The sequence below is a fragment of the Myxine glutinosa genome, chromosome 3, assembly GCF_964187855.1.
Source record: "Myxine glutinosa chromosome 3, kmMyxGlut1.1, whole genome shotgun sequence".
NCBI lineage: Eukaryota > Metazoa > Chordata > Myxini > Myxiniformes > Myxinidae > Myxine > Myxine glutinosa.
In genome coordinates, this window is record NC_136263.1 from 32,606,224 (window position 1) to 32,634,077 (window position 27,854).

Consider the following 27,854-nt stretch of genomic DNA (forward strand, 5'->3'; position numbering starts at 1 on the left):
TAATCATCTTTTTAAAAATGTTTAAAAAAAACTCAATTCGTCAATTGAGTACCAGTTCACTGGTAATTCCCTGTTTGTCGTTAAAGGCGGCAAAAAGGGTTGGCGTCAGGAAGGGCATCCGGCCGGAAAACATTGCTTCAAAAAGGGGACCGAAAAACAACAACAACCACGGTCCCCGAAAAAGGCCAACCCCCGCTTGCGGGGAAAAAATGGCCTCTAAAGGTGTTTTTTTTTTTTTTTTTATATATACACACAGGACACCATATATCCCTGTTCGGTAGTTATATCCTTATTATGTGTATTAGTGTAAGGCTGTGTCTTCCATTAATTTAAATACTCCATTGCACCAAGTGAAATAAGAGTAGATTCCCTTCACATTCCCCTTCCAACCATTGCCAACTGCATTCCCTCAAAGCCTCAATTGCCAACTGCACTGGGCGGTTTGTTAGGGTTGCTACAGCTGTGGTTTGTTTCATCCCAAGACTCCATTAGCCACGAGGTAATATCGGAGCCGAAGGTGGGAGGAGTCGGCCCAGCGCCGGGAACAAGGCGTGGCCTTGCCAACGCCTCCTCTAAGGGCGGGATCGGGAGCCCGCGCGACCAACCAGGGCCGAGGTGAGCTCACCGATGGGCGTGTCCTGGACACCAGCGGCTTGATCGCCGGAGGCGCTATAAAGAGCGCGCGCGGAAGCCTTTGAGAGGGCGAAGCGAAGCGAAGAGAGCAAGAGAGAGAGAGAGAGAGAGAGAGGGAGAAAGAAGCAGAAAGAGGGAGTCAGGGCGAAGCAAGAGAGGGAGTCAGAGAGAACAAGTGCCAAGTGCCAAGCCTGAGGACAAGTAACAAGTGCCAAGCCTGAGAACAAGTGCAACCACTGCAGCTTTAAACCACCACAGCTTTGAGCTTCGACGGCAGTTTTCGTCCGTGGCTGCGAAGGAATGGCGGCTGCTAAACGTGCCGATCGACCAGGGGGCGGCGGCTGCTCACTCCCGGCCTGACCGTGCTCCGGTTCCAGTTTTCGTCCTCTCCCTCCAGCCATCCACCTCCTGCCATTCCTGTCATCATTCCCCGCATGAGTCTGTCTTTGTTTGTTCTGTCCCTGGGTTAATTAAGCCTGTATAGATAAGCTAGCATTTCACTGTCACCTTTCCTCTTCTGTATTTTATTTTCTTATCCTTCCTTCTTCCTTGGTTTCTTTCAATTGTGTAAATAGTAAATAAATCATATTTGTATTTCTTATCCTTTGCCTTTCTTTCTTCTTTACATCCTTCGTCTTAGTCTTTTCCCCATTGAATATCTGTGGCGCGATTCAGCCAACGTTCAGGAATCGGGTTAGTCGGGGTAACTGTTCGGGCGCGGCGTCCATCCGCTCGGCAAACAACATCCTCACCGCGGTCCCGTAACAATATTTTCACCTTTAGACCTCAAAAATAATTGGTGGTTGAATTAGGTGACCCGATATGCAAATCCTATCCAAATTTCAAGTCAATTGGATGAAAATGTAGGATTTTAAAAACGTCACCTTAAGTTGTTGACCTTTGGCCTATGTTTACTTTTTGGCCTATGCTGACCTCAAAAAGAATTGGTGGTTCAATTTCAGTGACCTGATATGCAAATCCTCTTCACATTTCAAGTCAATCAGATGAAAGTTGAGGATTTTAGAAATTTGAAATTGTTGTTGACTTTTGGCCTATGTTGCTCTTTTGGCCTATGGTGATCTCAAAAATAGTTGTTGGTTGAATTCAGTTTGCTGATATGTAAATCCCATTCAAATTTCAAGTGAATTGGATGAAAATTGAGGATTTTAGAAACTAAAAAAAAAAGTGGTTGACCTTTGGCCTACGTTGACCTTTTGGCCTACGCCGATCTCAAAAATAGTTGGTGGTTTAATTCAGTAAGCCGATATGTAAATCCTATTCAAAGTTCAAGTCAATAGGATGAAAATTAAGGATTTTAGAATTGAGGCTGACGATTTTTTTTTGTTTTTTTTATTTATTTATTTTTTTTTTTTTTTTTTGTATACAAGATCGAGGCTCGTGAAAGAGCGAACATTAATCACACAGAAAGACAAACCGACACATAAAACATATAACATCGGGAGCGGTAGACAAGATGGGGAGAGAGGGGGAAGGACACAAACACAACATTTGAGAGCAGGGACCGAGAGACATGGAGACATCGAGAGATCTGAGAGAGGGCGAGGGCTTTGGGGGGGGGGGGGGGGCATGGGAAGGGGGCGGTGGGAGAGGTATAAAACATATGGACACTGCCAGGACTTCCAGGAAAGAAGTTGGAATTTCAAACAAGGTGGATCTGGGGTGAATTAGCGGGGGTAGAAAAGATCAAGGTTTTGGATGGGGGAAGATAAGAGATGGTGGTGAACAGCTGTTTTAAAGACCTGGAGGGAGGAGTGGGATTGAAGGGAGTGAGGGAGTTTGTTCCAGAGGCGGGAGAAAAGAGGAATGAAAGAGTGAAGGTGAGCAGAGAGCCGAGATTTCGGCAGTTTAACCATCAGAGGGTTGCTGGCAGATCTTGTGCGACCTGTAGGAATATTTGGGGGACAGAGCACAGAGAGAGCTGGGGGTGCAAGGCCGGAGAGGAGTCGGTAGAAGACAGAAAGACCACCTACCTGCCTGCGGTGAGTGAGTGAAAGGGAGGTTTACTCAGTTGGGAGGTTTACTGCCTGATCGTCATGTCACTTTGGCAAGAGAATCATAATTTCTTTCATGACCGGGCAGCGAATGTCATTATGTGCGACTTTACGTCACTCCTACGGACGTGAAAACATTTGTTTTCCTTAAAAATATATTTAAAATAAAAAAAATAATACATAAATTAACAATAAAAGAAGCAAAAAAACAATTTAAAATACAATTAAAAGCACATTAAAAATATATAAATATGTACGTACAGTATACTGTACGTATGCGCAACCGCTGATTCGCATTCAAAACAGAGGCGACGTACAGTATTCCTTTACTGTGTCTGTGTTAGCCATGGGTCCGAAGGATAATGCTAGTGTTTCCAAGCGTAATGTGGTTACGATGGACGAGAAGGTAAATCTGATTAAAAGGTATGGAAAAGGTGGAAAAGTGTCGGTGATAGCACATACACCTTATCGCGAATCGGAACCGCAATGCGTCATGGGATCGGAAAGGGGCAATAGCGCCGCCACAAACTACACCATGGAATTGCAGCTGGCCCGGTTTTTTAAACCATCGATATTAAAATAAAAAGTAGCCTATAACCACCGGAATTTTATGCTGATTCCGAATCTGTGTCTAAAACTTTTCTCCGATGTGTAGTTCTTGAGTTATAAGCGGACATCCAGACAGACAGACACTCCTCCTTTATATATAGAGATATATATACAGTCACGTGAAAAAGTAATGACACCCCATGTAAAGTTTTGACTTTTTCAACATATTTCAACATACAGCTATTTGATCTTCATTTCAATGATATTGACAGATAAAGGTGATATAATATAACAAATATCATGAAACATTTACATTTTGTAGTCCATTGTATAATTTAAATAAACATAAATGCAAATTTCACATGTGGAAAAAGTAATAGTCCGGCAGCTAAGCTAAATATAGCATAACAATTGTGCATTTTGTGAGGAAAGCACCAAATTTGGCACACTAGTAGACCATCATATTATGAAAAGATCTGGATATTGGGCCATCTCAGATTCAGAGATTTGATTTTTGCAAGATTTGCAAGCTGAGATTGCAACGCCAGGGACGGTCGACTCCTTCCTGCGAGCTGCCCACGTCACCCGCACAAGAAGAGCTCATCAAATCACTGCAGCGGCACTGCACATCCTGCAACACCATGCGTATGAACGCCACTGTATGACATATGCTGATGATGCAGAAGACCTGCCTGAGTTCGAAGACTGGTGTCACCAGAGAGGAGAAGACATTCCCAACTTTCAGTACTGGGCAACTGTGCTGGAACTAGAGATGTTGGTACTGGTCTACGTGCGTTCTCTGCGGCAGGCTTCATTCACGATGTACCTTGATGCCCTGACGGAACTGGTCCCATGGTTCCATGCCTTAGACCACACACACTATGCCAGGTGGGTCCCTGTTCACCTGAGGGACATGGTTGCACTCCCAATGAAGCACCCAGATGTCGCCAGATAATTCAGAGCTGTCAACTTCACTGTACAGAAGACGAAGAAGGTGTTCTCTTCAATCCCAATCGACCAGGCGCATGAACAGAATAACGCCTGCATCAAAGGAGATGGTGGAGCAGTCGGCCTCACTGACAACCCAAGTGCCCTGCGGCGTTGGATGATTGCCGGGCCAGAAGTTGCCAGGGCCATAGAAGAGTTCCAAGATGGCCATCAACACTGGGGGAGGCGAGAGGATACACGTCACCACGACCAGACACCAAGTGTGCAGACCTCTTTCGCCAAGGATGTCCGCGCCCTTGTCAGCGTCATAGAAGAGCTTGGCAACCCTTTGAGGAAGAGAGCATGGATCTGGTTGTCCTTGACACAAAGGAAATTGCAGGTCCTGCTGCAGTTGAGACTGTCAGGAATGTGAAGAAGATTGGCCAAGAGCAGTTCCAGGCTTTCACCAGAGAATGCCTGGTGGAAAGGACCAAGCCAATTGATGATGCAATTCGTCGGAACAAGCTGAAGGTGTCATTTTGGAAAATGGCTGCCACAGCGATCAGGGGCTGAATTTGAGATGGCCCAATATCCAAATCTGTTCATAATAGGATAGTCTACTAGTGCGCCAAATTTGGTGCTTTCCTCACAAAATGCACAATTGTTATGCTAAGTTGCCCCACTATAAGTACACCCTTGGCTCTAATAGGTGGTATTGCCCCCTTTGGCAGAAACAACCTCAAGTAGGCGTTTTTTATAACTGTCTACCAGTCTCTGACATCGACTGGGAGAAATTTTTGCCCACTCCTCCATGCAGAATTCTTTCAGCTGTGCGATGTTTGAGGGGTTTCTTACATGCACAGCTCGTTTCAAATCCCCCCACAACATCTCGATAGGATTTAGATCCGGCCTTTGACTTGGCCATTCCAAAACCCTCTATTTCTTTCTTTTCAGCCATTCCTTGGTGGATTTACCTGTATGTTTAGGGTCATTGTCATGTTGTAAGGTCCACCTTCGGTCGAGCTTCAACTCTCCGACAGATGGCCTCACATTATCCTCAAGCACCCTCTGGTATAATTAAGAATGCATAGTGGATTCTATGATGGTGAGCTGCCCAGGCCCTGATGCAGCACAGCTGCCCCAAACCATAATATTTCCACCATCATGCTTTACAGTTGGTATCAGGTTATTGTGGTTAAATGCTGTCTTTGGTTTTCGCCAAACATTTCTTCTGGTACTGTGGCCAAATAGCTCTACCTTTGACTCATCTGTCCAGAGCACATTGTTCCAGAAGTGCTGGTCTTTGCCGAGGTGTTCATTGGCAAACTTTAGTCTTGCCCTGATGTTCTTTCTGGACAGAAAAGGTTTCCTCCTGGCACACCTCCCATGTAGATCAAATTTGTGCAGCCTCTTTCTAATGGTGGACTCGTGCACTTTGACATCAACAGTGGCAAGAGCTACCTGTAGGTTCTGTGATGACATTCTGGGGTTCTTAGAGACTTCTTTCAGCATCTTGCGGTCTGCTCTCGGGCTGAACTTGCTGAAGCGGCCTGGCCTGAACAAGTTGGCAGTTGTTTGGGGTCTTCTCCACTTGTAGATGATCTTCCGGACAGTCGAATGATTGATTTCAAATTGTTCGGAGATCTTTTTAAATCCCTTCCCAGACTCGTAGGCATCTATAAAGTTCTTTCTGAAGGCCTCAGAGAGCTCTTTTGATCTAGGCACGGTGACGCCGCACACTTCAACAACAAACCAAACTGAATGTCTGAGGTTTAAATAAGACAGGTTCCTCCAAGATCCTCTCTAAAGATGTACTAATCATTTGCACCTGATCTGGTGCACGTGATTCTAAATTTAGGTATTTGAAGTAGTGATAAATGTAGGGGTGTAGTTACTTTTTCCACATGTGAAATTTGCATTTATGTTTATTTAAATTATACAATGGACTACAAAATGTAAATGTTTCATGATATTTGTTATATTATATCACCTTTATCTATCAATATTGTTGAAATGAAGATCAAATAGCTGTATGTTGAAATATGTTGAAAAAGTCAAAACTTTACATGGGGTGTACTTACTTTTTCACGTGACTGTAAGTACACCCCATGTAAAGTTTTGACTTTTTCAACATATTTCAACATACAGCTGTTTGATCTTCATTTCAACAATATTGATAGATAAAGGTGATTTAATATAACAAATATCATGAAACATTTACATTTTGTTGTCCATTGTATAATTTAAATAAACATAAATGCAAATTTCACATGTGGAAAAAGTAAGTACACCCCTACATTTATCACGACTTCAAATACCTAAAATTAGAATCAGGTGCACCAGCTCAGGTGCAAATGATTAGAACATCATTAGAGAGGATCTTGGAGGACCCTGTCTTATTTAAACCTCAGACATTTAGTTTGGTTTGCTCTTTGTTGTTGAAGTGTGCGGCATCACCATGCCTAGATCAAAATAGCTCCCTGAGGCCTTCAGAAAGACGTTTATAGATGCCTACGAGTCTGGGAAGGGATTTAAAAAGATCTCCAAACAATTTGAAATCAATCATTCGACTGTCCAGAAGATCATCGACAAGTGGAGAAGATTCCAAACAACTGCCAACTTGTTCAGGCCAGGCCGCCCCAGCAAGTTCAGCCCGAGAGCAGACCGCAAGATGCTGAAAGAAGTCTCTAAGAACCCCAGAATGTCATCATGGGACCTACAGGTAGCTCTTGCCACTGTTGATGTCAAAGTGCACGAGTCTACCATTAGAAAGAGGCTGCACAAATTTGATCTACATGGGAGGTGTGCCAGGAGGAAACCTTTGCTGTCCAGAAAGAACATTAGGGCAAGACTAAAGTTTGCCAATGAACACCAAGGCAAAGACCAGCACTTCTGGAACAATGTGCTCTGGACAGATGAGTCAAAGGTAGAGCTATTTGGCCACAGTACCAGAAGACATGTTTGGCGAAAACCAAAGACAGCATTTGACCACAAGAACCTGATACCAACTGTAAAGCATGGTGGTGGAAATATTATGGTTTGGGGGCAGCTTTGCTGCATCAGGGCCTGGGCAAATCACCATCATAGAATCCACTATGAATTGTTCATTGCACCAGAGGGTGCTTGAAGATAATGTGAGGCCATCTGTCGGAAAGTTGAAACTCAACCGAAGGTGGACCTTGCAACATGACAATGACCCTAAACATACCAGTGAATCCACCAAGGAATGGCTGAAAAGAAAGAAATGGGGGGTTCTGGAATGGCTAAGTCAAAGCCAGGATTTAAATCCCATCGAGATGTTGTGGTGGGATTTGAAACGAGCTGGGCATGCAAGAAACCCCTCAAACATCGCACAGCTGAAAGAATTCTGCATGGCGGAGTGGGCAAAAATTTCTCCCAGTCGATGTCAGAGACTGGTAGACAGTTATAAGAAACGCCTACTTGAGGTTGTTTCTGCCAAAGGGGGCAATACCACCTATTCGAGCCAAGGGTGTACTTACTTTTTCCACATGCGAAATTTGCATTTATGTTTATTTAAATTATACAATAGACCACAAAATGTAAATGTTTGATGATATTTGTTGTATTATATCACCTTTATCTATCAATATTGTTGAAATGAAGATCAATTAGCTGTATGTTGAAATATGTTGAAAAAGTCAAAACTTTACATGGGGTGTCATTACTTTTTCACGTGACTGTGTGTGTGTGTGTGTGTGTGTGTGTGTGTGTGTGTGTGTGTGTGTGTGTGTGTGTGTGTGTGTGTGTGTGTGTGTGTGTGTGTGTGTGTGTGTATATATATATATATATATATATATATATATATCAGTCACTATGCGACCTTCATATCATCAGTGGAGAACCGCCAGCAAGGTGTCCCATACAGCTGCTGCTGCACCTTTCTGGGAGCGATAAGCACCGCCTGCCACACGGTAACGTTATCTCTGGTATCCACTCATCATATGGAGTCGACCTGGTTGCGGTTGGGAGTTACTAATAATGGTATCTGTAATCTGGTTCTCCAACCTAATGAGCGGACAACATGACGTCATCGCCATGCATGTCCGCATTGCCTGCAAAGCTCCAGAGGAACCATCTAGCAGTGCGTCATTACGGATTATAAATCCAGATACTGTCACAAGTGCATGCAAAACTCACAGTTACCGACCTGGTTTCGCCCTTGTTGGGGCTTCATCAGGGCAACGCAGTGAGGCTTCCATACACTTGTAACTCTGTGAACCTTTCGGTTTTTATATCAGTCACTATGCGACCTTCATATCATCAGTGGAGAACCGCCAGCAAGGTGTCCCATACAGCTGCTGCTGCACCTTTCTGGGAGCGATAAGCACCGCCTGCCACACGGTAACGTTATCTTTTGTATCCACTCATCATATGGAGTCGACCTGGTTGCGGTTGGGAGTTACTAATAATGGTATCTGTAATCTGGTTCTCCAACCTAATGAGCGGACAACATGACGTCATCGCCATGCATGTCCGCATTGCCTGCAAAGCTCCAGAGGAACCATCTAGCAGTGCGTCATTACGGATTATAAATCCAGATACTGTCACAAGTGCATGCAAAACTCACAGTTACCGACCTGGTTTCGCCCTTGTTGGGGCTTCATCAGGGCAACGCAGTGAGGCTTCCATACACTTGTAACTCTGTGAACCTTTAGGTTTTTATATCAGTCACTATGCGACCTTCATATCATCAGTGGAGAACCGCCAGCAAGGTGTCCCATACAGCTGCTGCTGCACCTTTCTGGGAGCGATAAGCACCGCCTGCCACACGGTAACGTTATCTCTGGTATCCACTCATAATTTGTTGCACTTTTGGCAAGTGATTAGGTATATGACCCATGTAGATTTGCAGTTCATATAGGAGGTGATGGGGAATTTTTGGCCAGTGCTAGAACTACAAAATTTGTTTCCTTCTAGTAAATGCTTGTGAATAATACATTTGTTTGCTGTGCATTTAAAGAAGCCAGGGATCCTAGTTTCTTTGTTGTGGGGCTGTGGGACTTGGGGACGGTAAGTGAGCTTTAGCGTGGCTCTTCTTATTTTTGTATGCATCTCCTACAAATATCACACATCTTATACACATATCACCATACATACTTGTCTGATATACATGCCTGTTGTTTCTGTAGACTAAGAAGAAGACCTTTGTTGGTCGAAAGCTTGTCGAAAATTAAAGATCGACCGTCCTAAAACTACGTCAGCGCCTTATTTAATCTCCCGATTATTTATTTAATACAAATGAGACGCCCTGCTCGTACTGTGGAGTTTCTACTATTTCTCACAGTTATATATATATATAATTAGTGGATTACAACACGATACCTCATCAGAAGCTTGCTTCTGCATTGGGTCAAAACCATTGCAGTTTTCATCCACCATACGCAAGGCCTTCTGCAATGCCTCTTCAAAGCACCGTCCCACTGCCATCACCTCACCTGTACCGCACCAATGATAGTTTTAATTGTTTGGCCAAATCAATACCTTCTAAAATAAAAAAACGAAATAACTCCGCATACGATGTTGGTTTATCGAGGGAAGGGAGGAAGGAGGAGAGGAGTAAGGGGAACAAAATAAAACAACATACAGGTTGTTGGGTGTAAGTAAAGAGCACATCAAGCCAAACAAAATGCAATGTGCATAGCAAGGTGTAACTGGAATGGCACTCGGGAGAGTGCATCATCTCTCCTCACGCACTCATTCTGAACAAAATACCATCGTTAACGAAACCCGCCACTGTTATGGCCAATATACATGTGTCATCCCTGCACCTTTTGTCACGTCACATACATTGCCTTTATCCGTAGCTTTATTGATTAATTTTATTAGGACATTTAACAACTACTTTTTGCACATCAAGGATAAATTGAGTCAATGAAGATGAATATGAAAATAAATACAAACTATATTCCCCATGTGTTGTCGATTATACCATGTATGAAGTTTCGCATCATTCTGTTAAGCAGTTCTGGAAAATAAGCCTTTTTTTTCCCATTTTTATCTTCAATCCAATATGACAACCAGACCGTGTGACCAATGACGTCATAAATTTAATCACTCACTCACATCGGGTCGTATATCAAATATACTCGTATGAAGTTTCAGATTTTTCGAATAAGTATTTCGATTCAATTTATGGCTAGAATAACACTTCATTGATGACATCCTCATTATCACCCTATATACCCCAAGGAGTTTATGACATGCCGAGTTTCAATTCTTCTCATTGAACGGTTTTGCAGATGTCATTTTTTTCCTTCTCACCCAATATGGCTGCCATACCATGTGACCTATTATTCTCCATAAGGAGTCCATCCTATGTTTAAAGCTTCACATATATTGGAGAAGCGATTGCAGAATTTTTTTTTTTGGCGAAAATACACAGACACACAGACAGACACACACAAACACACACACACACACACCGTAAAAAATTCGACTATAACGAGCACTTTTTTTTACCCAAAAAATCTTTTTTCAGTTAGAGGTGCGTACTATACATAGGTCTGATTTTTTTCAGATTGAAACGATCGTCAAGGATGACCCCGTTGCGTTCGGCCATTTTACTTCGTCGGAGCGACTGCAGACGCTCCTGTCATCTCCATAGTCTGATGTTCACCTCAGATATTCCGTCAAATTCCCACCCAGCACCTCTGTTTCCGTGATCTTCAGCGTATCGAACAATGTTTAGTTTTTGAGCCGCGGTGTATGATCGCCATCGAGAACTCATGGTTAATTACGGTAAGAAAACTAGTGGAAATAGAAGTCGCTGGTAAATCTTATGAACAACTGAATGAAGCTGTTAAAGAACACATGGGTTTTATAATAAAATATCCAGCCAATTATCAACAACTTGAGTACCACGTGATTGTCGTCCGACAACAGGCTATGGGTTGCTTTGTTGGATTGCAATCCGACTTCCGCCGTTTATTTAATATGCGCTGCTATGTTTAAACTTTGTACAATCACAACTGAACATCGTGATTGATACGATTTACGACTGTCGTAAATTTAGTTCCTTGACCTGCCGTGACATTCTTTCATTAGCTCCGCTCTGTTCAACTATTACGAAATCATGGCCAACAGTCGTGGTTGAGATTGACTTCGCCGTTTTTGACAGATGTAATAACATGTTTTACGTCGATATTTTTTAAAATTTGAGTGCTGAAATCGGGGTGCGTAATATACAGTCACGTGAAAAAGGAAGTACACCCCATGTAAAGTTTTGACTTTTTCAACATATTTCAACATACAGCTATTTGATCTTCATTTCAACAATATTGATAGACAAAGGTGATATAATATAACAAATATCATGAAACATTTACATTTTGTAGTCCATTGTATAATTTAAATAAACATAAATGCAAATTTCGCATGTGGAAAAAGTAAGTACACCCTCGGCTCTCATAAGTGGTATTGCCCCCTTTGGCAGAAACAACCTCAAGTAGGCGTTTCTTATAACTGTCTACCAGTCTCTGACATCGACTGGGAGAAATTTTTGCCCACTCCTCCATGGCAGAATTTTTTTTATTTTTTTTGGTATACAAGATCGAGGCTCGTGAAAGAGCGAACATTAATCACACAGAAAGACAAACAGACACATAAAACAAATAACATCGGGAGCGGTAGACAAGATGGGGAGAGAGGGGGAAGGACATAAACACAACATTTGAGAGCAGGGACCGAGAGACATGGAGACATCGAGAGAACTGTGGGAGGGAGAGGGCTTTGGGGGGGAGGCATGGGAAGGGAGTGGGGGTGGGAGAGGTATAAAACATATGGAGACACTGCCAGGACTTCCAGGAAGGAAGTTGGAATTTCAAACAAGGTGGATCTGGGGTGAATTAGTGGGGGTAGAAAAGATCAAGGTTTTGGATGGGGGAAGATAAGAGATGGTGGTGAACAGCTGTTTTAAAGACCTGGAGGGAGGAGTGTGATTGAAGTGAGTGTGGGTGTTTGTTCCAGAGGCGGGAGAAAAGAGGAATGAAAGAGTGAAGGTGAGCAGAGAGCCGAGATTTCGGCAGTTTAACCATCAGAGGGTGGCTGGCAGATCTTGTGCGACTTGTAGGAATATTTGGGGGACAGAGCACAGAGAGAGCTGGGGAAGCAAGGCCGGAGAGGAGTCGGTAGAAGACAGAAAGACCACCTACCTGCCTGCGGTGAGTGAGTGAAAGGCCCTCAGAGATAGCTTCATCGCAGGAGATTCCAATGATTCTGAAAGCTTTGGATTCAACAGCGTGAAGCCGAGCCAGGTGTGAAGCAGGAGCACCAGCCCATAGGGGAGAACAGTATTCCATTGAGCTGCGGATGAAAGCCTTGTATGTGGTGAGGAGCTCAGGTGTGCCTAGGAAGGACTTCGCACGACGGAGGATGCCCAGTCGGCAACTGGCTTTGGAGGCCAGCTTGGAAATGTGGTTTTCCCAAGAAAGATCATGGCAGATAGTGAGACCCAAAAGCTTGAGCGACAGAACTTCTTGGAGAGGATTGTTGAGAAAGTAGAAGGGAGGGTTGTCCAGTCGATCTTTTCAGCTGTGCGATGTTTGAGGGGTTTCTTGCATGCACAGCTCGTTTCAAATCCGCCAACAACATCTCGATGGGATTTAGATCTGGGCTTTGACTTGGCCATTCCAGAACCCTCCATTTCTTTCTTTTCAGCCATTCCTTGGTGGATTTACTGGTATGTATAGGGTCACCGTCATGTTGCAAGGTCCACCTTCGGTTGAGCTTCAACTTTCTGACAGATGGCCTCACATTATCCTCAAGCACCCTCTGGTACAATGAAGAATTCATAGTGGATTATATGATGGTGAACTGCTCAGGCCCTGATGCAGCAAAGCTGCCCCAAACCATAATATTTCCACAACCATGCTTTACAGTTGGTATCAGGTTCTTGTGGTCAAATGCTGTCTTTGGTTTTCGCCAAACATGTCTTCTGGTACTGTGGCCAAATAGCTCTACCTTTGACTCATCTGTCCAGAGCACTTTGTTCCAGAAGTGCTGGTCTTTGCCTAGGTGTTCATTGGCAAACTTTAGTCTTGCCCTGATGTTCTTTCTGGACAGCAAAGGTTTCCTCCTGGCACACCTCCCATGTAGATCAAATTTGTGCAGCCTCTTTCTCATGGTAGACTCATGCACTTTGACATCAACAGTGGCAAGAGCTACCTGTAGGTCCCGTGATGACATTCTGGGGTTCTTAGAGACTTCTTTCAGCATCTTGCGGTCTGCTCTCGGGCTGAACTTGCTTGGGCGGCCTGGCCTGAACAAGTTGGCAGTTGTTTGGAATCTTCTCCACTTGTAGATGATCTTCTGGACAGTCGAATGATTGATTTCAAATTGTTTGGAGATCTTTTTAAATCCCTTCCCAGACTCGTAGGCATCGATAACCTTTTTTCTGAAGGCCTCAGAGAGCTATTTTGATCTTGGCATGGTGACGCCGCACACTTGAACAACAAAGAGCAAACCAAACTAAATGTCTGAGGTTTAAATAAGACAGGTTCCTCCAAGATCCTCTCTAACAATGTTCTAATCATTTGCACCTGAGCTGGTGCACCTGATTCTAATTTTAGGTATTTGAAGTAGTGATAAATGTAGGGGTGTACTTACTTTTTCCACATGCGAAATTTGCATTTATGTTTATTTAAATGATACAATGGACTACAAAATGTAAATGTTTCATGATATTTTTGTATATTATATCACCTTTATCTTTCAATATTGTTGAAATGAAGATCAAATAGCTGTATGTTGAAATATGTTGAAAAAGTCAAAACTTTACATGGGGCGTACTTACTTTTTCACGTGACTGTATATACATACATATATACATATAATATATATATATATATATATATTGTTGTGGATTTGAGAAATTGTTGTGTAAATTGTTGTGTAAATATCACCCTCTGTAAAATGTAATGAATTGTTGTAAATACCTCCAAGTGTAAAAGATCAAAGGGCGTCCTCCTAGTTATTTCATATACCACACGTAGCCAATCATATATCCTTCTTTTACAGTTATCTCCTTATTCTATGTAGGTTAAGGCTCTGTTCCCAATAGTTGACATTCTCCATTGCACCAAATGAAATAAGGTAGATCCCCTTTCATTCCCAAAGCCTCGATTGCCAACTGCATTCGCCGCCATTGCCATGTGCTCCGGCTCGGAGAAGAAAGGCGTGTCTCCACCTCGTCATAGAAAGGAGGAGTGAGTCGGCCCCGCTCAACCAACCCAGCCAAAGGGGTTTGGCTTGAGCGGGCGGAGAAAGAACGATCGGGGAGGTTCAAAAAGGTTAGAGGGAGGGGCATATATAACCCACACCACGAGGCCCCCACCTCAGACGAGCTTCAGAGAGAGACGGGAGACGCGTCCTGAGATGAGCCAGAGATGCGGCAGATGAGCATCAGCCTTGAAATCCACCACCACCAGCTTCGAGCCACGCAGCTTTGACTCCGCCAGGGTGCTCGTATCGCGGCAGCCCGCACGACCGCAGCTAGGGCGTTGACGGCGGCTGCTGAACGTGCCGATCGAGGAAGGGCGGCGGCTGCTGACTCCCCGGGCCGACCGTGCTCCGGTTCGAGCGGAGCGTTCCTCTCCTTCCAGTCCTTTCATTCCTGCCTGCAATTTCCCCATTCGTGTGAGTTTGCTCATAGTCTGTTTTGTGTGTCTTGTCCTGGGGTATTAATTAAGACTGCATAGGTAAGCTAAGGTGCACTGTGTCCGCTTCTTCTTCTTCTTCTTCTGTTTTTACTTTATTATCCTTCCTTCTCCTTGGTTCCTTTCATTGTGTAAATAATAGTAATAAATATAGTAGCATTTCCAACCCTTTTGCATTCGTCTTCCCCTTCTTCACATCCTTGTCGTTTTGGTGATTTCCCAATTGAATACCGGTGGCACGATTTGGCCAACGTTTAAGGAATCGGGTCTAGTCTTGGTAAACGGCTCACGCCGCAGTTCGCTTCGCTCGGCGCAACATCCATTACGCTGCGGCCGTGAGCGGGGGGTGTTCCTTCGCGTACCGGGAAGCGCTGGTATTTAGGTCATAGGACTTGTGGGCCTAAAACCGTACCCAGCGCCGACCGGGCGTGGCGTCATACCCCCGGGACCACGTCGGTCAGTAACAGACGAGGGGCTTAATCCCCCCTCGATAACGGGAACCGAGGCCGACGTCGGGTTCCGTAACAATATGTATTAAAAAAAGAAAAATGTATATATATACAGACTTGGCATTTAATATGGAATATTTTTTTTGTGGGGGTGAACTTACTTTTCAAGATGTCTTAGAACCAAAAGTTCATTGGAATTATGTTGAAATTATTCTAGATTTTGATAATGTGACCTTTAAAAGAAACAAAAACCACATTTGACATTTAGAAACAAATAAATTGATCCTTGAAAGTGATGTAAACTCATATCGAACTCAATTCATGGACAGTACTGTGTTAAACTTCTGTACGTTTTCCAGAAGTATCTCTTTATTTTGCACATTAGCCAAATTTTTTTTTAACAAAAACAAAAGTTAAATTACGACTGGGATTACGGACAGTAAAATTACAGTTCAGTACTTCGTGTAACCCCCACGAGCATTCAGGAGAGCACATACACGTCGAGGCATGCTGTTCACGAGATTTGTCAAGGTTTGGACAGGAATCGCTTGCCATGCAGTGACAATAGCCTGCTGCAATTCACGCACAGAGGTCGGCTGCTGGTCCAAGTGGTCGATTTGACGCGTTAATTCTGCCCACAAGTTCTCTATCGGATTCATATCCGGGGATATGGCAGGCCACTCCATATGCTCTACACCACGGTCAGCAGGAAAGTGTTGGATCATGCGAGCACGATGAGGCCGTGCATTGTCATCTTGGAAGACAAAGTTTCCTCGAAAGGCTGCACGAGCAAATGGAAGCAATGTTTCTTCCAGAATGGCCCTGCACATGAACTGGTTCAGGTTTCCATTCAGAACAACCAGGTCAGTTTTGCCCCCTGCATGAAAAGCAGCCCAAACGGTCACCCCACCACCTCCAGCTTGGACTCTTGGCACTATACAATCTTTGTTGTAGGCTTCATGAACTTGTCTGCGCACTCGGACGCGGCCATCTTGACGATAGACCAGAAATCTAGACTCGTCACTGAAGATCACGTGATTCCAGTGTCCTGGCTGCCATTGACGGTGCTCTCTGGCCCACTGCAATCGGCGCTGGCGGTGTTGTCTGGTCAGGCGTGGCTTTCTCAGGGGACGTCTGGCACGATAGCCTGCTTGAACCAGTCGTTGGTTGACTAGCCTTCTGGATACAGGCACATTTGTCAGTTGCTGCCTCTCAGCCCTAAGCCGATTAGCTGACTTGGTACGGCCATTGCGGACTAACCGGTGCAGCTGGCGATCATCCCTCCTTGTGGTTCTGCGGGGATGCCCTGGCCTCGGTATTGGAGTAGGGACACCCCTCTGAGCATTTAGTTTCAGGATCTTTGACACCTGACCTTGAGTGATGCCATACTGCCGAGCAATAGCACGCTCTTTCATGCCGTAATTTCGTAAAGCCACCACTCCATGACGAACAGCATTGTCGAGTTGACGGACCATCTCCAGAGGAAGCGGCAATAACTTTTGGAGACGTGCAGCAGTTGTTTTCCACTAATACAGAACGCAACAACCCTTCTATACCCGACTGTGAAGCCAATCGTCAAATGCACCTATCCGTACATTTTGCCACGCCACCTGTGATATAATCCTGTTGTTGACTTCTTGCTGTGACAGACAATCAGTGACATGGTTCTTTTAACAAATAAATCACCAAAGTGTAAAAGAAACTCACCAGATTGATATACTGAGTTCAGAAAGGAAACCCAAGTCAAGAAAAAAAAAAAATTCCATATTAAATGCTAAGTCTGTATATATTTATATATATACTGCGCGCGCGCGCACGCACGCGCACACGCGCACGCACTAAAATGAAATGATATCGCACTTACCAACGCTCTTCATAGAGCTTCCGATTTTTGTGCTCACATGCAGAAACTTGCTCAAATCCCAACGTGGAACTTTCACCACACAGTAGTCTAAACTTGGTTCAAAACAAGCAGTTGTTGAATTGGTCACGGAGTTCCTGCGAAAGTTAATCATAATACATGTTGAAGCATGAGCAAACAGGATTATTGTACAAATATCAACAACTTACATTATTATTATTTAAAATATCATGTTCAATTCATTACATTCCTTTCATTTGGTAAAATTTATGCATATGCTCTGAGATATCTGACTCCCACCGATGGTTTCGCTCGGCTGTATGTAATAAGTTGACAGGGTGTGGAGTTGAGAGCGCGGTTACTCAGTTGGGAACACCAAACCAGGTTGGTTAATATATATATATATATATATATATATATAGTCAAAATTCCTCTGCTCTCCCCTCTGGGGAGAGCCTCGCCTCACCTCCGAATTAACTTGCACGTAACGCAAGCTAATTAGGAGGCGAGGACCCTGCTAAATAAGATCCAACTGACGTCCGCAATGGCTAAGCAACCCGTCGGGTTGTGGAATTATCCGTGACATATCGGCTTCAAGTCGAGCGGCAGGTTTGAGAGACCACCTCGTGCATCCCGGCGCGCTCACCCCGAAAACCGTAACTATATAGAAACATAGGGGCAATACCCCTGGTGCTCACCTGGTAGATTAAACAGTATACTACAATGACTAAAGGTATTTTAAACTAATTTGAATGGTTGCTAGAAGACAGGGCAGTATGTCGAATTATACTAACATGATCATAAGACTTTAAACAAACAAAAAAAAATACCTATTTCGGGGGGCAACCCCCCCCCCCCTTCTCCCATTCAGTATACATCCTCAGACCCCAATTTTTCCAATGGCTTGAACAACATTGGTGGAAGTGGTGAAGTTGTGGTGAAGTTTCATTGAAATAGTGTATGTAGTTTCAGAGAAAAGAGCAAATATCCTTTTTGGGGCCCCCATTGACCCCTCACAGCCAGATTTCTTTTTAATGCTGTGAACAAACTTTGGTACAACATGGGTGATTAAGGTTGTGGTCAGGTTTCATCAGAATTGCTCGTTTTAATTCTGAGAAAAAAGCAAATACCTATTTTGGGGGATAACCCCCCCCCCCACCCCACCCCCTCCATAGACCCCCTCAGGGTCTGATTATTTCTTTTTAATGCCGTGAAGAAACTTTGGTACATCACGGGAGATGAAGGTTGTGGTCAAGTTTCATCAAAATATTGTGTGTAGTTTCAGAGAAAAAAAGCAAATTCCTATTTTGGGGGTCAAACCTGGATCCACTTTGACCCCCGGTAAACCCCCTTACGCCCCGATTTTTCAATGCCGAAAACAAACTTTAGTCACAACGTAACAAATATCATTTATGCCATGATAATTTTATGCGGGGGAAATTTGCAACATTCCACCGATCCTTGCTTTATGGCAGAGTGGCTGGACGGCATAAGGGGTAAACCCCCTTACGCCCCGATTTTTCAATGCCGAAAACAAACTTTAGTCACAACGTAACAAATATCATTTATGCCAAATTTGGTCGCAATCCCATCAGCGGTTTCAGAGAAGTTTCAAGCGTTTATGGACGGACTGACGGCGCATAAACTCCCCTGAACTTCGTTCCAGGTGAGCTAAGAACTAGAGCAATGCAACTTTCGCCAATATGCCACTGTGTAGTCCCTGCCCATGACATTGGGTAGATGCACTCGTTCACTGTCCTAAAAATAAACAAATTTGGTTTAAATCTCTTCAGCTGTTTTCAAGTATCACATTTTTGCCACAGGACAGGTTTTAAATCAATCAGTGAAGTGTTTTCAGACAAGGGATTTATTTTTATATCAGTTTTCAAGATAATATGCTGCCAAACCATGTGACATATGACATCAAAATGTACACTCTGCATATGTACAGTGCATTCAGAAAGTATTCAGACCCCTTCACTTTTTCACATTTTGTTATGTTGCAGCCTAATGCTGAAATCGTTTAAATTCATTTTTTCCCTCATCAATCCACACTCAATACCCCATGATGACAAAGAGAAAACAGGATTTTAGAAAGTTTTGCAAATTTATGAAAAAGAAAAAACTGAAATATCACATTGACATAAGTATTCATACCCTTTGCTATGACACTTGAAATTTAGCTCAGGTGCCTCCTATTTATCTTGATCATCTTTGAGATGTTTCTACACCTTGATTGGAGTCCACCTGTGGTAAATTCAATTGATTGGACATGATTTGGAAAGGCACACACCTGTCTATATAAGGTCTCACAGCTGACAATGCATATCAGAGCAAAAACCAAGCCATGAGGTCGAAGGAACTGCCTGCAGAGCTCAGAGATAGGATTGTGTCGAGGCACAGATCTGGGGAAGCCAACAAAAAAAAATTCTGCTGCATAGAAGGTTCCCAAGAGCACAGTGGCCTCCATAATTCTTAAATGGAAGAAGTTTGGAACAACCAGGACTCTTCCTAGAGCTGGCCGCCCGGCCAAACTGAGCAATCGGGGGAGAAGGGCCTTGGTAAGAGAGGTGACCAAGAACCCGATGGTCATTCTGGCTGAGCTCCAGAGATCCTGTGTGGAGATGGGAGAAACTTCCAGAAGGACAACCATCACTGCAACATTCCACCGATCCTTGCTTTATGGCAGAGTGGCTGGACGGAAGCCTCTCCTCAGTGAAAGACACATGAAAGCCCGCTTGGAGTTTGCAAAAAAGCACCTAAAGGACTCTCAGACTGTGAGAAACAAGTTTCTGTGGGTTTTTATGTGTCTTGTCTGTGAACAAAATATCTCAAAATGTTGTGGACGAATTTGGATGAAATTTGGCAGAGATGTAGCGTATGTGACAAGGACGAAATGATTAGATTTTGGTGAAGATCTGGATTCGGATCCAGCTACTAGAATTTTTAAAGTGATTCTTCACCATTGGGAGATCGGGCCAAAAACGATACATAGCAGGGTATCTCAAAATGTTATGGACGGATTTGGACGAAACTTGGTGGAGAGGTTGGGTGTGTGACAAGGACGAATCCATTCGATTTTGGTGAAGATCTGAATATAGATTTGGATACGAGAATTATTTAATTTTCAAGTGATTCTTCACCATTGAGAGATAGGACTAAAACCGATACATAGCACGATATCTCAAAAAGTTATGGACGGATTTGGACGTGGTGGATGAGTTGGTTTGGTGACAAGAATAATCCGATGAGATTTTAGTTCAGGTCCGAATCCAGATCCGGCCTATCAGTGGGATACAAAACAAACTGTTCAGCTTGGCGGAGGAATGCGCTCTGCCGAGTGACGTTCTAGTTTTAATGCAATGGAATGGAAACGGCTTCATTTGCAGATTCTTTTTTTTCTACCAGAAAGGATGATACTCTTTTTTATGCTCAAATGCAAAGAAATAATGTTGTTGTTTTTTATTTTTTTCAATACATGGTCTGGGCTCGTGGAAGAGCTCAGATACAGAACAGATCAGGACACGACATAAACAGCAGGAGACGGGAAACGCCAAAAGCAGGGCAGAGGGAGAAGGTAAAGGGAGACGGACAAATAAGGGATGCACGTAATGGTGAGGATTACACAACATGATGAACGATGAGGTCCACAAGATGGATACATCAGCAAAATTTTGAGAGGGCGAGGGTGGTTTAATGTGTGTAGAAAAGATCATGATTTTGGATGGGGATGACCTAAAATGGTGGTGAACAGCTAGCTTGAAGAAATTGTTTGATAAGAATGCAGAAATTTCTTGGTGGATTTTATGTACATGTTTCTGTCATATTCACCGAGCCTGACATAAAAGCAGACTATCAAGAGCCTATTTTTACCTCCACCACCAAAGTGGACAGAGGTTATGTATTTACATCTGTTTGTCTATCTGTTTGTGAGCAGTACACTCAGACCCGGACATTCGCGGGGGATACATTCCTGGAAAATGCCGTGAAAGTCGGAACAGCCAATGTGGGGGCATTGTTTCAATGTAAAAATGTGGGATACGTTCTGGGCAATTCAAAATCTGCGAATATTGAAGCAAAATCCACAAAATCCGCAAATCCGCAAACTGTTCTCCCCTATGGGCCGGTGCTCCTGCCTCACACCAAGCTCGGCTTCACGCTGTTGAAACCAAAGCTTTCAGAATTATTGGAATCTCCCGCGATGAAGCTATCTCTGAGGGCCTTTCACTCACTCACCGCAGCCAGGTAGGTGGTCTTTCTGTCTTCTACCGACTCCTCTCCGGCCTTGCACCCCCAGCTCTCTCTGTGCTCTGTCCCCCAAATATTCCTACAGGTCGCACAAGATCTGCCAGCAACCCTCTGATGGTTAAACTGCCGAAATCTCGGCTCTCTGCTCACCTTCACTCTTTCATTCCTCTTTTCTCCCGCCTCTGGAACAAACTCCCTCACTCCCTTCAATCCCACTCCTCCCTCCAGGTCTTTAAAACAGCTGTTCACCACCATCTCTTATCTTCCCCCATCCAAAACCTTGATCTTTTCTACACCCGCTAATTCACCCCAGATCCACCTTGTTTGAAATTCCAACTTCTTTCCTGGAAGTCCTGGCAATGTCCATATGTTTTATACCTCTCCCACCGCCCCCTTCCCATGCCCCCCCCCCCCAAAGCCCTCGCCCTCTCTCAGATCTCTCGATGTCTCCATGTCTCTCGGTCCCTGCTCTCAAATGTTGTGTTTGTGTCCTTCCCCCTCTCTCCCCATCTTGTCTACCGCTCCCGATGTTATATGTTTTATGTGTCGGTTTGTCTTTCTGTGTGATTAATGTTCGCTCTTTCACGAGCCTCGATCTTGTATACAAAAAAAAAAAAAAAAAAAAAAAAATGTCAAGGCAAAATCCGCGAATGTCGAGGCAAAATCCGCGAATGTCGAGGCAAAATCCGCGAATGGAGGCAAAATCCACCAATGTCGAGGCAAAATCCACCAATGTCGAGGCAAAATCCACCAATGTCGAGGCAAAATCCACCAATGTCGAGGCAAAATACACCAATGTCGAGGGAAAAATCCGCAAATGTCGAAGCAAAATCCACAAATGTCAAAGCAAAATCCACAAATGTCAAAGCAAAATCCACAAATGTCGAAGAAAATCCCATGAATGTCACAGCATTGTTTCAGTGGGGAAAAGGGAGACGGCAAATTGCACTAATACATGTGGTGGAGAGTTTTCATTCTGTACAGTAACTCGCGGGGGATGATGTGTTATGCAGCTGGTGGAATATCCCGCAAAGCAATGTTTGCTGTGTGAATGGCAGGATATCCTGCGAAGCGATGCTTACCATGTGAATGGTGGGATATCCCATGAAGCTGTTCACAGTGTGAATGGTGGGACATCCCAAAGCAATATTTACCGTGTGAATGGCAGGATATCCCGCGAAGCAATGTTTACAGTGTGAATGGTAGGATATCCTACGAAGCTGTTCATCGTGTGAATGGTTGGACATCCCAAAGCAATGTTTACCGTGTGTATGGTAGGATATGCCGCAAAGCTCGCTTATAGCATGGCAAAAAATATGTTCATGTGGCTGCAAAAGCCGGGAAAACGGGAAGTGCAGGGCGCGAATTTTGAAGCCAGCCATGCTTGCGGCTAGTGGACATCTTTTTTTTGCACCCGCAAAAAACCGTGAACTCGCGGGACACAGGGCCACGAATGTAGATGCAGGTCGCAATTTATCAACCGCGAATACGCGGAGTCCGCAAATGTGAGGGTCCAACTGTATATCTCAAAAAGTTATGGATGGATTTTGATAAAACTTGGTGTGCATGTTGGGTGTGTGACAAGGACAAATTGATTCGATTTTGGTGAAGACCTGGATACTTGAATTTTTAGTGATTCTTCACCATTGAGTGATTGGCCCAAAAACCATATATAGCACGATACCTCAGAAAGTTGTGGACAGATAACAACAAAACTTTGTCGATGAGTTGGGGAAGTGACAAAAACAATCCGATTAGATTTTGTTTAAGGTTTGGATGCAGATTCGGCCTATCAGTGGGATACAAAACATAAACTGGTCAGGCTGGCTGAGCTCTGCCCTCTAATGCGTGCTGTTCAAGTTAAACATTGTTTTTGTTCAATTTGAATGAATGTGTTAAACAATTGAATCTCTCCAACAAAACTTACAAATATCACTGCTTATTATAAGTTTTTGTAGTCATCTTACTTGAGGGCTGGGAGAGGAATACCAAGAGCCAACTTGGCAGCAACATATGCCAAAGGATAGCCAGTGGCTTTGCTTGCCAATGCAGAACTTCGGGAAAGGCGAGCATTTACCTCAACGATGAAGTACTGAAGACAGAAAAGGCAAAACGAATTTGTCATTTAAGCAAGTTTATGTTACTGCTTCCCTATCTTAAATGCTAAATAATAACGTCGAAATAAGATGATTGATAAACAGGCATGCCAGTGACAAGTCAAGAATTTACAATAGGTAAAACACTGTTTGCCCCCCTCCTATGAAAAAAAGCAATATTAAATATGTATCGACTATATACAGTCGTGGCCAAAAACTATTGGAACCCTTGCACTTTTTTCAAACAACTCACAATTTTCTCGAAAAATAAGTTGAAATTGACGAAAGTATTTGGTCTCCACAAGTCATTATTTCACTGTTAATATTACAGAACCTTTGTTTTTGATTCAGAACTTAAGGATATGGTCAAATCCGATATCCATCATTGCTTCGGATATCAAATCCTTCCTCTTCTCCAATGGCTTGATCTCTGATCATCAATTTGGATTCAGACCAGGTCATTCTACTCTGGACATGTTGCTTCTGCTGTCTCAACAATGGATGGAGGTCCTCAATGCCAAACAGGAAATCAGAGCTATCTCACTTGACATATCACGTGCCTTCGATACGGTCTGGCACCCAGCTCTGCTCACCAAACTCTCCTCCTATGGTATCCATGGAAATCTCCACTCATGGCTTGCGGACTTCCTCTCTGGTCGTAGGCAACGTGTGGCCCTGAATGGATTTCTCTCTTCTCCCCTTCCTGTTCTGGCTGGAGTTCCCCAAGGTAGTGTTCTGGGCCCTGTGCTATTTCTGGTCTTCATCAATGATCTCTCCGACTCTCTGGAAAATCCTCTCTATCTCTTTGCTGATGACTCCACTATCTGCCGCTCCATTCCTCATCCCTCAGATCGGCAGTCTGCAACCTCCTCACTCTCTGCAGACCTGGACAAAATCACAGACTGGTCAAACAAGTGGAACATGTCTTTCAATCCTGACAAATCTCACACTCTAACAATGTCTCTCCGAAAGGACCGACTGGAAAAGCCTCCCATCTACTTTCTCAACAATCCTCTCCAAGAAGTTCTGTCGCTCAAGCTTTTGGGTCTCACTATCTGCCATGATCTTTCTTGGGAAAACCACATTTCCAAGCTGGCCTCCAAAAGCCAGTCGCCGACTGGGCATCCTCCGTTGTGCGAAGTCCTTCCTTGGCACACCTGAGCTCCTCACCACATACAAGGCTTTCATCCGCAGCTCAATGGAATACTGTTCCCCCCTCTGGGCTGGTGCTCCTACCTCACACCGAGCTCGGCTTCACGCTGTTGAGGCCAAAGCTTTCAGAATAATTGGAATCTCCTGCGATGAAGTTAACTCTGAGGGCCTTTCACTCACTCACCGCAGGCAGGTTGGTGGTCTTTCTGTCTTCTACCGACTCCTCTCTGGCCTTGCTCCCCCAGCTCTCTCTGTGCTCTGTCCCCACAATATTCCTTCAGGTCGCACAAGATCTGCCTGCAACCCTCTTATGGTTAAACTGCCAAAGTCTAGGCTCTCTGCTCACCTTCACTCTTTCATTCCCCTTTTCTCCCGCCTTTGGAACAAACTCCCCCACTCCCTTCAATCCCACTCCTCCCTCCAGGTCTTTAAAACAGCTGTTCACCACCATCTCTTATCTTCCCCCATCCAAAACCTTGATCTTTTCTACCCCCGCTAATTCACCCCAGAGTCCTTGCAGTGTTCATATGTTTTATACCTCTCCCACCTCCCCCCAAGTCCTCCCGATGTCCCTGCTCTCAAATGTTGTGTTTGTGTCCTTCCCCCTCTCTCCCCATCTTGTCTGCCGCTCCCCTTGTTTTTTGTGTTTTGTGTGTCGGTTTGACTTTTTGTGCGATTAATGTTAGCTCTTTCACGAGCCTCGATCTTGTATACAAAAAACAAACAAACAAAAAAATGAACAATTAAAACAGCTGTTCACTACCATCTTTTGTCTTCCCCCATCCAAAACCTTGATCTTTTCTAACCCCCATTAAAATACCCCAAATCCGTCTCTTTCAATCCCAAGCTTCTTTCCTGGGGTTCCGAAAAGTGTTCATTTGCTTTGTACCGTGTACGCCTCCCTCCTCCCCCAGCCCCCCCCCCCCTCCCGCAGATATACCGGCAGCGTCCCTGTTCTCTTCTGTTGTTGTGCGTGTGTGCTTCCCTCTCTCCCCCTCTCGTCTCCTGCTCCCTTCATTGCATATTTTATGTGTATGTGCATGTTTTCATGTTCAATGTGTTAGCTCTTACACGAGCCTCGATTTTTTTCCAAAAAAAATGTATTGATATATGGCATTGACAAAATTATTAACACCCTCGACTTAATATTTGGTAGCACAGCCTTTGGACAAAATATCTGCAGTCAAGCGCTTCCTATAGCCATGAATGAGCTTCCTACACCTCTCCACAGGCAGTTTGACCCACTCGTGTGCAAACTGCTCCAGTTCTCCCAGATTTAAAGGGTGCCTTCTCCCAACTGCTGTTTTCAGATATCACCACAGGTTTTCAATGGGATTTAGATCTGGTCTCATTGCTGGCCACTTGAGAACAGTCCAGCGTTTTGTCTTGAACCATTCCTGGGTGCTTTTTGAGGTGTGTTTGGGGTCATTGTCCTGCTGCAAGACTCATGACCTTCGACGGAGACACGGCTTTCTGACAATGGGTTGAACATTGTGCTCCCAAATGCCTTGGTAATCCTCCTGATTTCATGATGCCTACACACATTCCAGGCATCCAGTGCCAGAGGCAGCACAGCAACCCCAAAACATCTCTGAACCTCCTCCATGTTTAACTGTAGGGAAGGTGTTCTTTTCTTTGAAGGCTTCATTTTGTTTTCTGTAAACATAGAGATGATGTGCTTTACTAAAAGCTCTAATTTGGTCTCATCTGTCCACAGGACATTCTCCCAGAAGGATTTTGGCTTGTTCAGGTGTGTTTTGACAAACTCCAGTTGGGCTTTATTAGCAGTGGGGTCCTCCTGGGTCTCCTATCATAGAACCCCCTTTCACCGAGTTGGTGACGGATGGTGTAAGTTGAAACTGTCGTACCTTGTGTCTGAAGGTCATCTTGAATCTGTTTGTTAGGTGATCGAGGTGCTTTCTCCACCATTCGAACAATCCTTCGGTGCAATCTTCAATCATGTTTTCTCTTCCGGCCACGTCCAGGGAGGTTGCCTACAGTGCCATGGGCATTAAACTTGATACAATTGTGTACGGTGGAGACAGGAACATCAAGGTCTCTGGAGATGGACTTATAGCCATGAGATTGTCCATGCTTGGCTACAATCTTGTGTTTGACCTCCTCAGACAATTCTCTGGTTTTCTTTCTTTTCTCCATGCTCATTGCGGTACACACAGTGACACAAAACAGCAGAATGACTCCTTTTCTCCATTCAAACTGGTTGAATGAGCGATTTTTATATTGCAGGCACCTGCAACTCACAACAGATGCGTTAAATTCCAAGGTAAAGGAGAATCACCTGCTTGAAATCGATTTCTAACAACATCTAAAAGGTGCCAATAATATTGTCCAGGCCATTTTAGGATGTCTGTGTGGAATAAGCTTAAGATTTAGTAATTTTTCAGCTATTTTTGTTTTGTTCCATTGCAAACAAAATAAATACATTTGTGGATACCAAAATATATTTTTATTTCAACAATTTTCTGGAAGAAATGGTGCATTATTTGAAAACATTGCAAGGGTGTCAATAGTTTTGGCCACGACTGTACAATTTCTCGTTTAGGGCAGATTTATAATGGTAGGCCTTAACATGTCATAGCCAGAAGACGTATTCCAACCCATTGTGCTTAAACAGCCCGATCACGATTGCTTACTTTCTTCGTACCGCACCTGCCAATTTTACTCAAACAACCTCACTCAGTGTTTGAATTTAGGACTTCCTTACTGTTCAGTTCCACAGCTCAACGTTCAATGGAAAAGTTTTACAATTAAAGGAACAAGAAAGGGTCAAGGTATTGCAGTATACTATAGAAAGGGTCAAGGTATTACACAGTATTGTCATTTTACATGCAGTATACTATAGTAGAAAGCAAGTCCAGCTACATAGTTTCCAATTTCCGATGTACCATACTCTGTTACAGAGAGTTCGTTCTGCCGAAGCAGTTTCTTGGCCTGAGAATCATGCTGGGTGGTTTGCCATCCCTTTTCCCAGCAGTAGTTATGGCAGGAATTTGGAATTTGGACATGGTGAGGTAGTTGTGTGTTATTAGCGAGTTGGGGAAGGTTGTTCCCCGCACTTTGAAAACACGGGGAATAAATTTGATGTAGGCAACCATTATTTAACAACCCCTACAAATTAATTCACCAGACAGGTGCTGCCCCCAAGCAGGTACAGCTTTTGCTAAGGTTCTACCGTCATACAACTTCGACACAACCTTGAATGATCCATCCTTGCAAACCAGTCTTACCAAAGA

General features: G+C 43.9%; 1 protein-coding gene across 1 annotated transcript in view; it reads right to left on the bottom strand.

The window, feature by feature from the left end:
* LOC137423697 (multifunctional protein CAD) overlaps nt 1-27,854 on the bottom strand; it is a 155,840-nt gene that overhangs the window by 85,839 nt on the left and 42,147 nt on the right. The window contains 3 exon segments of the mRNA XM_078773801.1: nt 9,465-9,577; nt 17,108-17,241; nt 23,320-23,444. Of these exon segments, the coding sequence (XP_078629927.1) occupies nt 9,465-9,577; nt 17,108-17,241; nt 23,320-23,444 (372 nt within the window).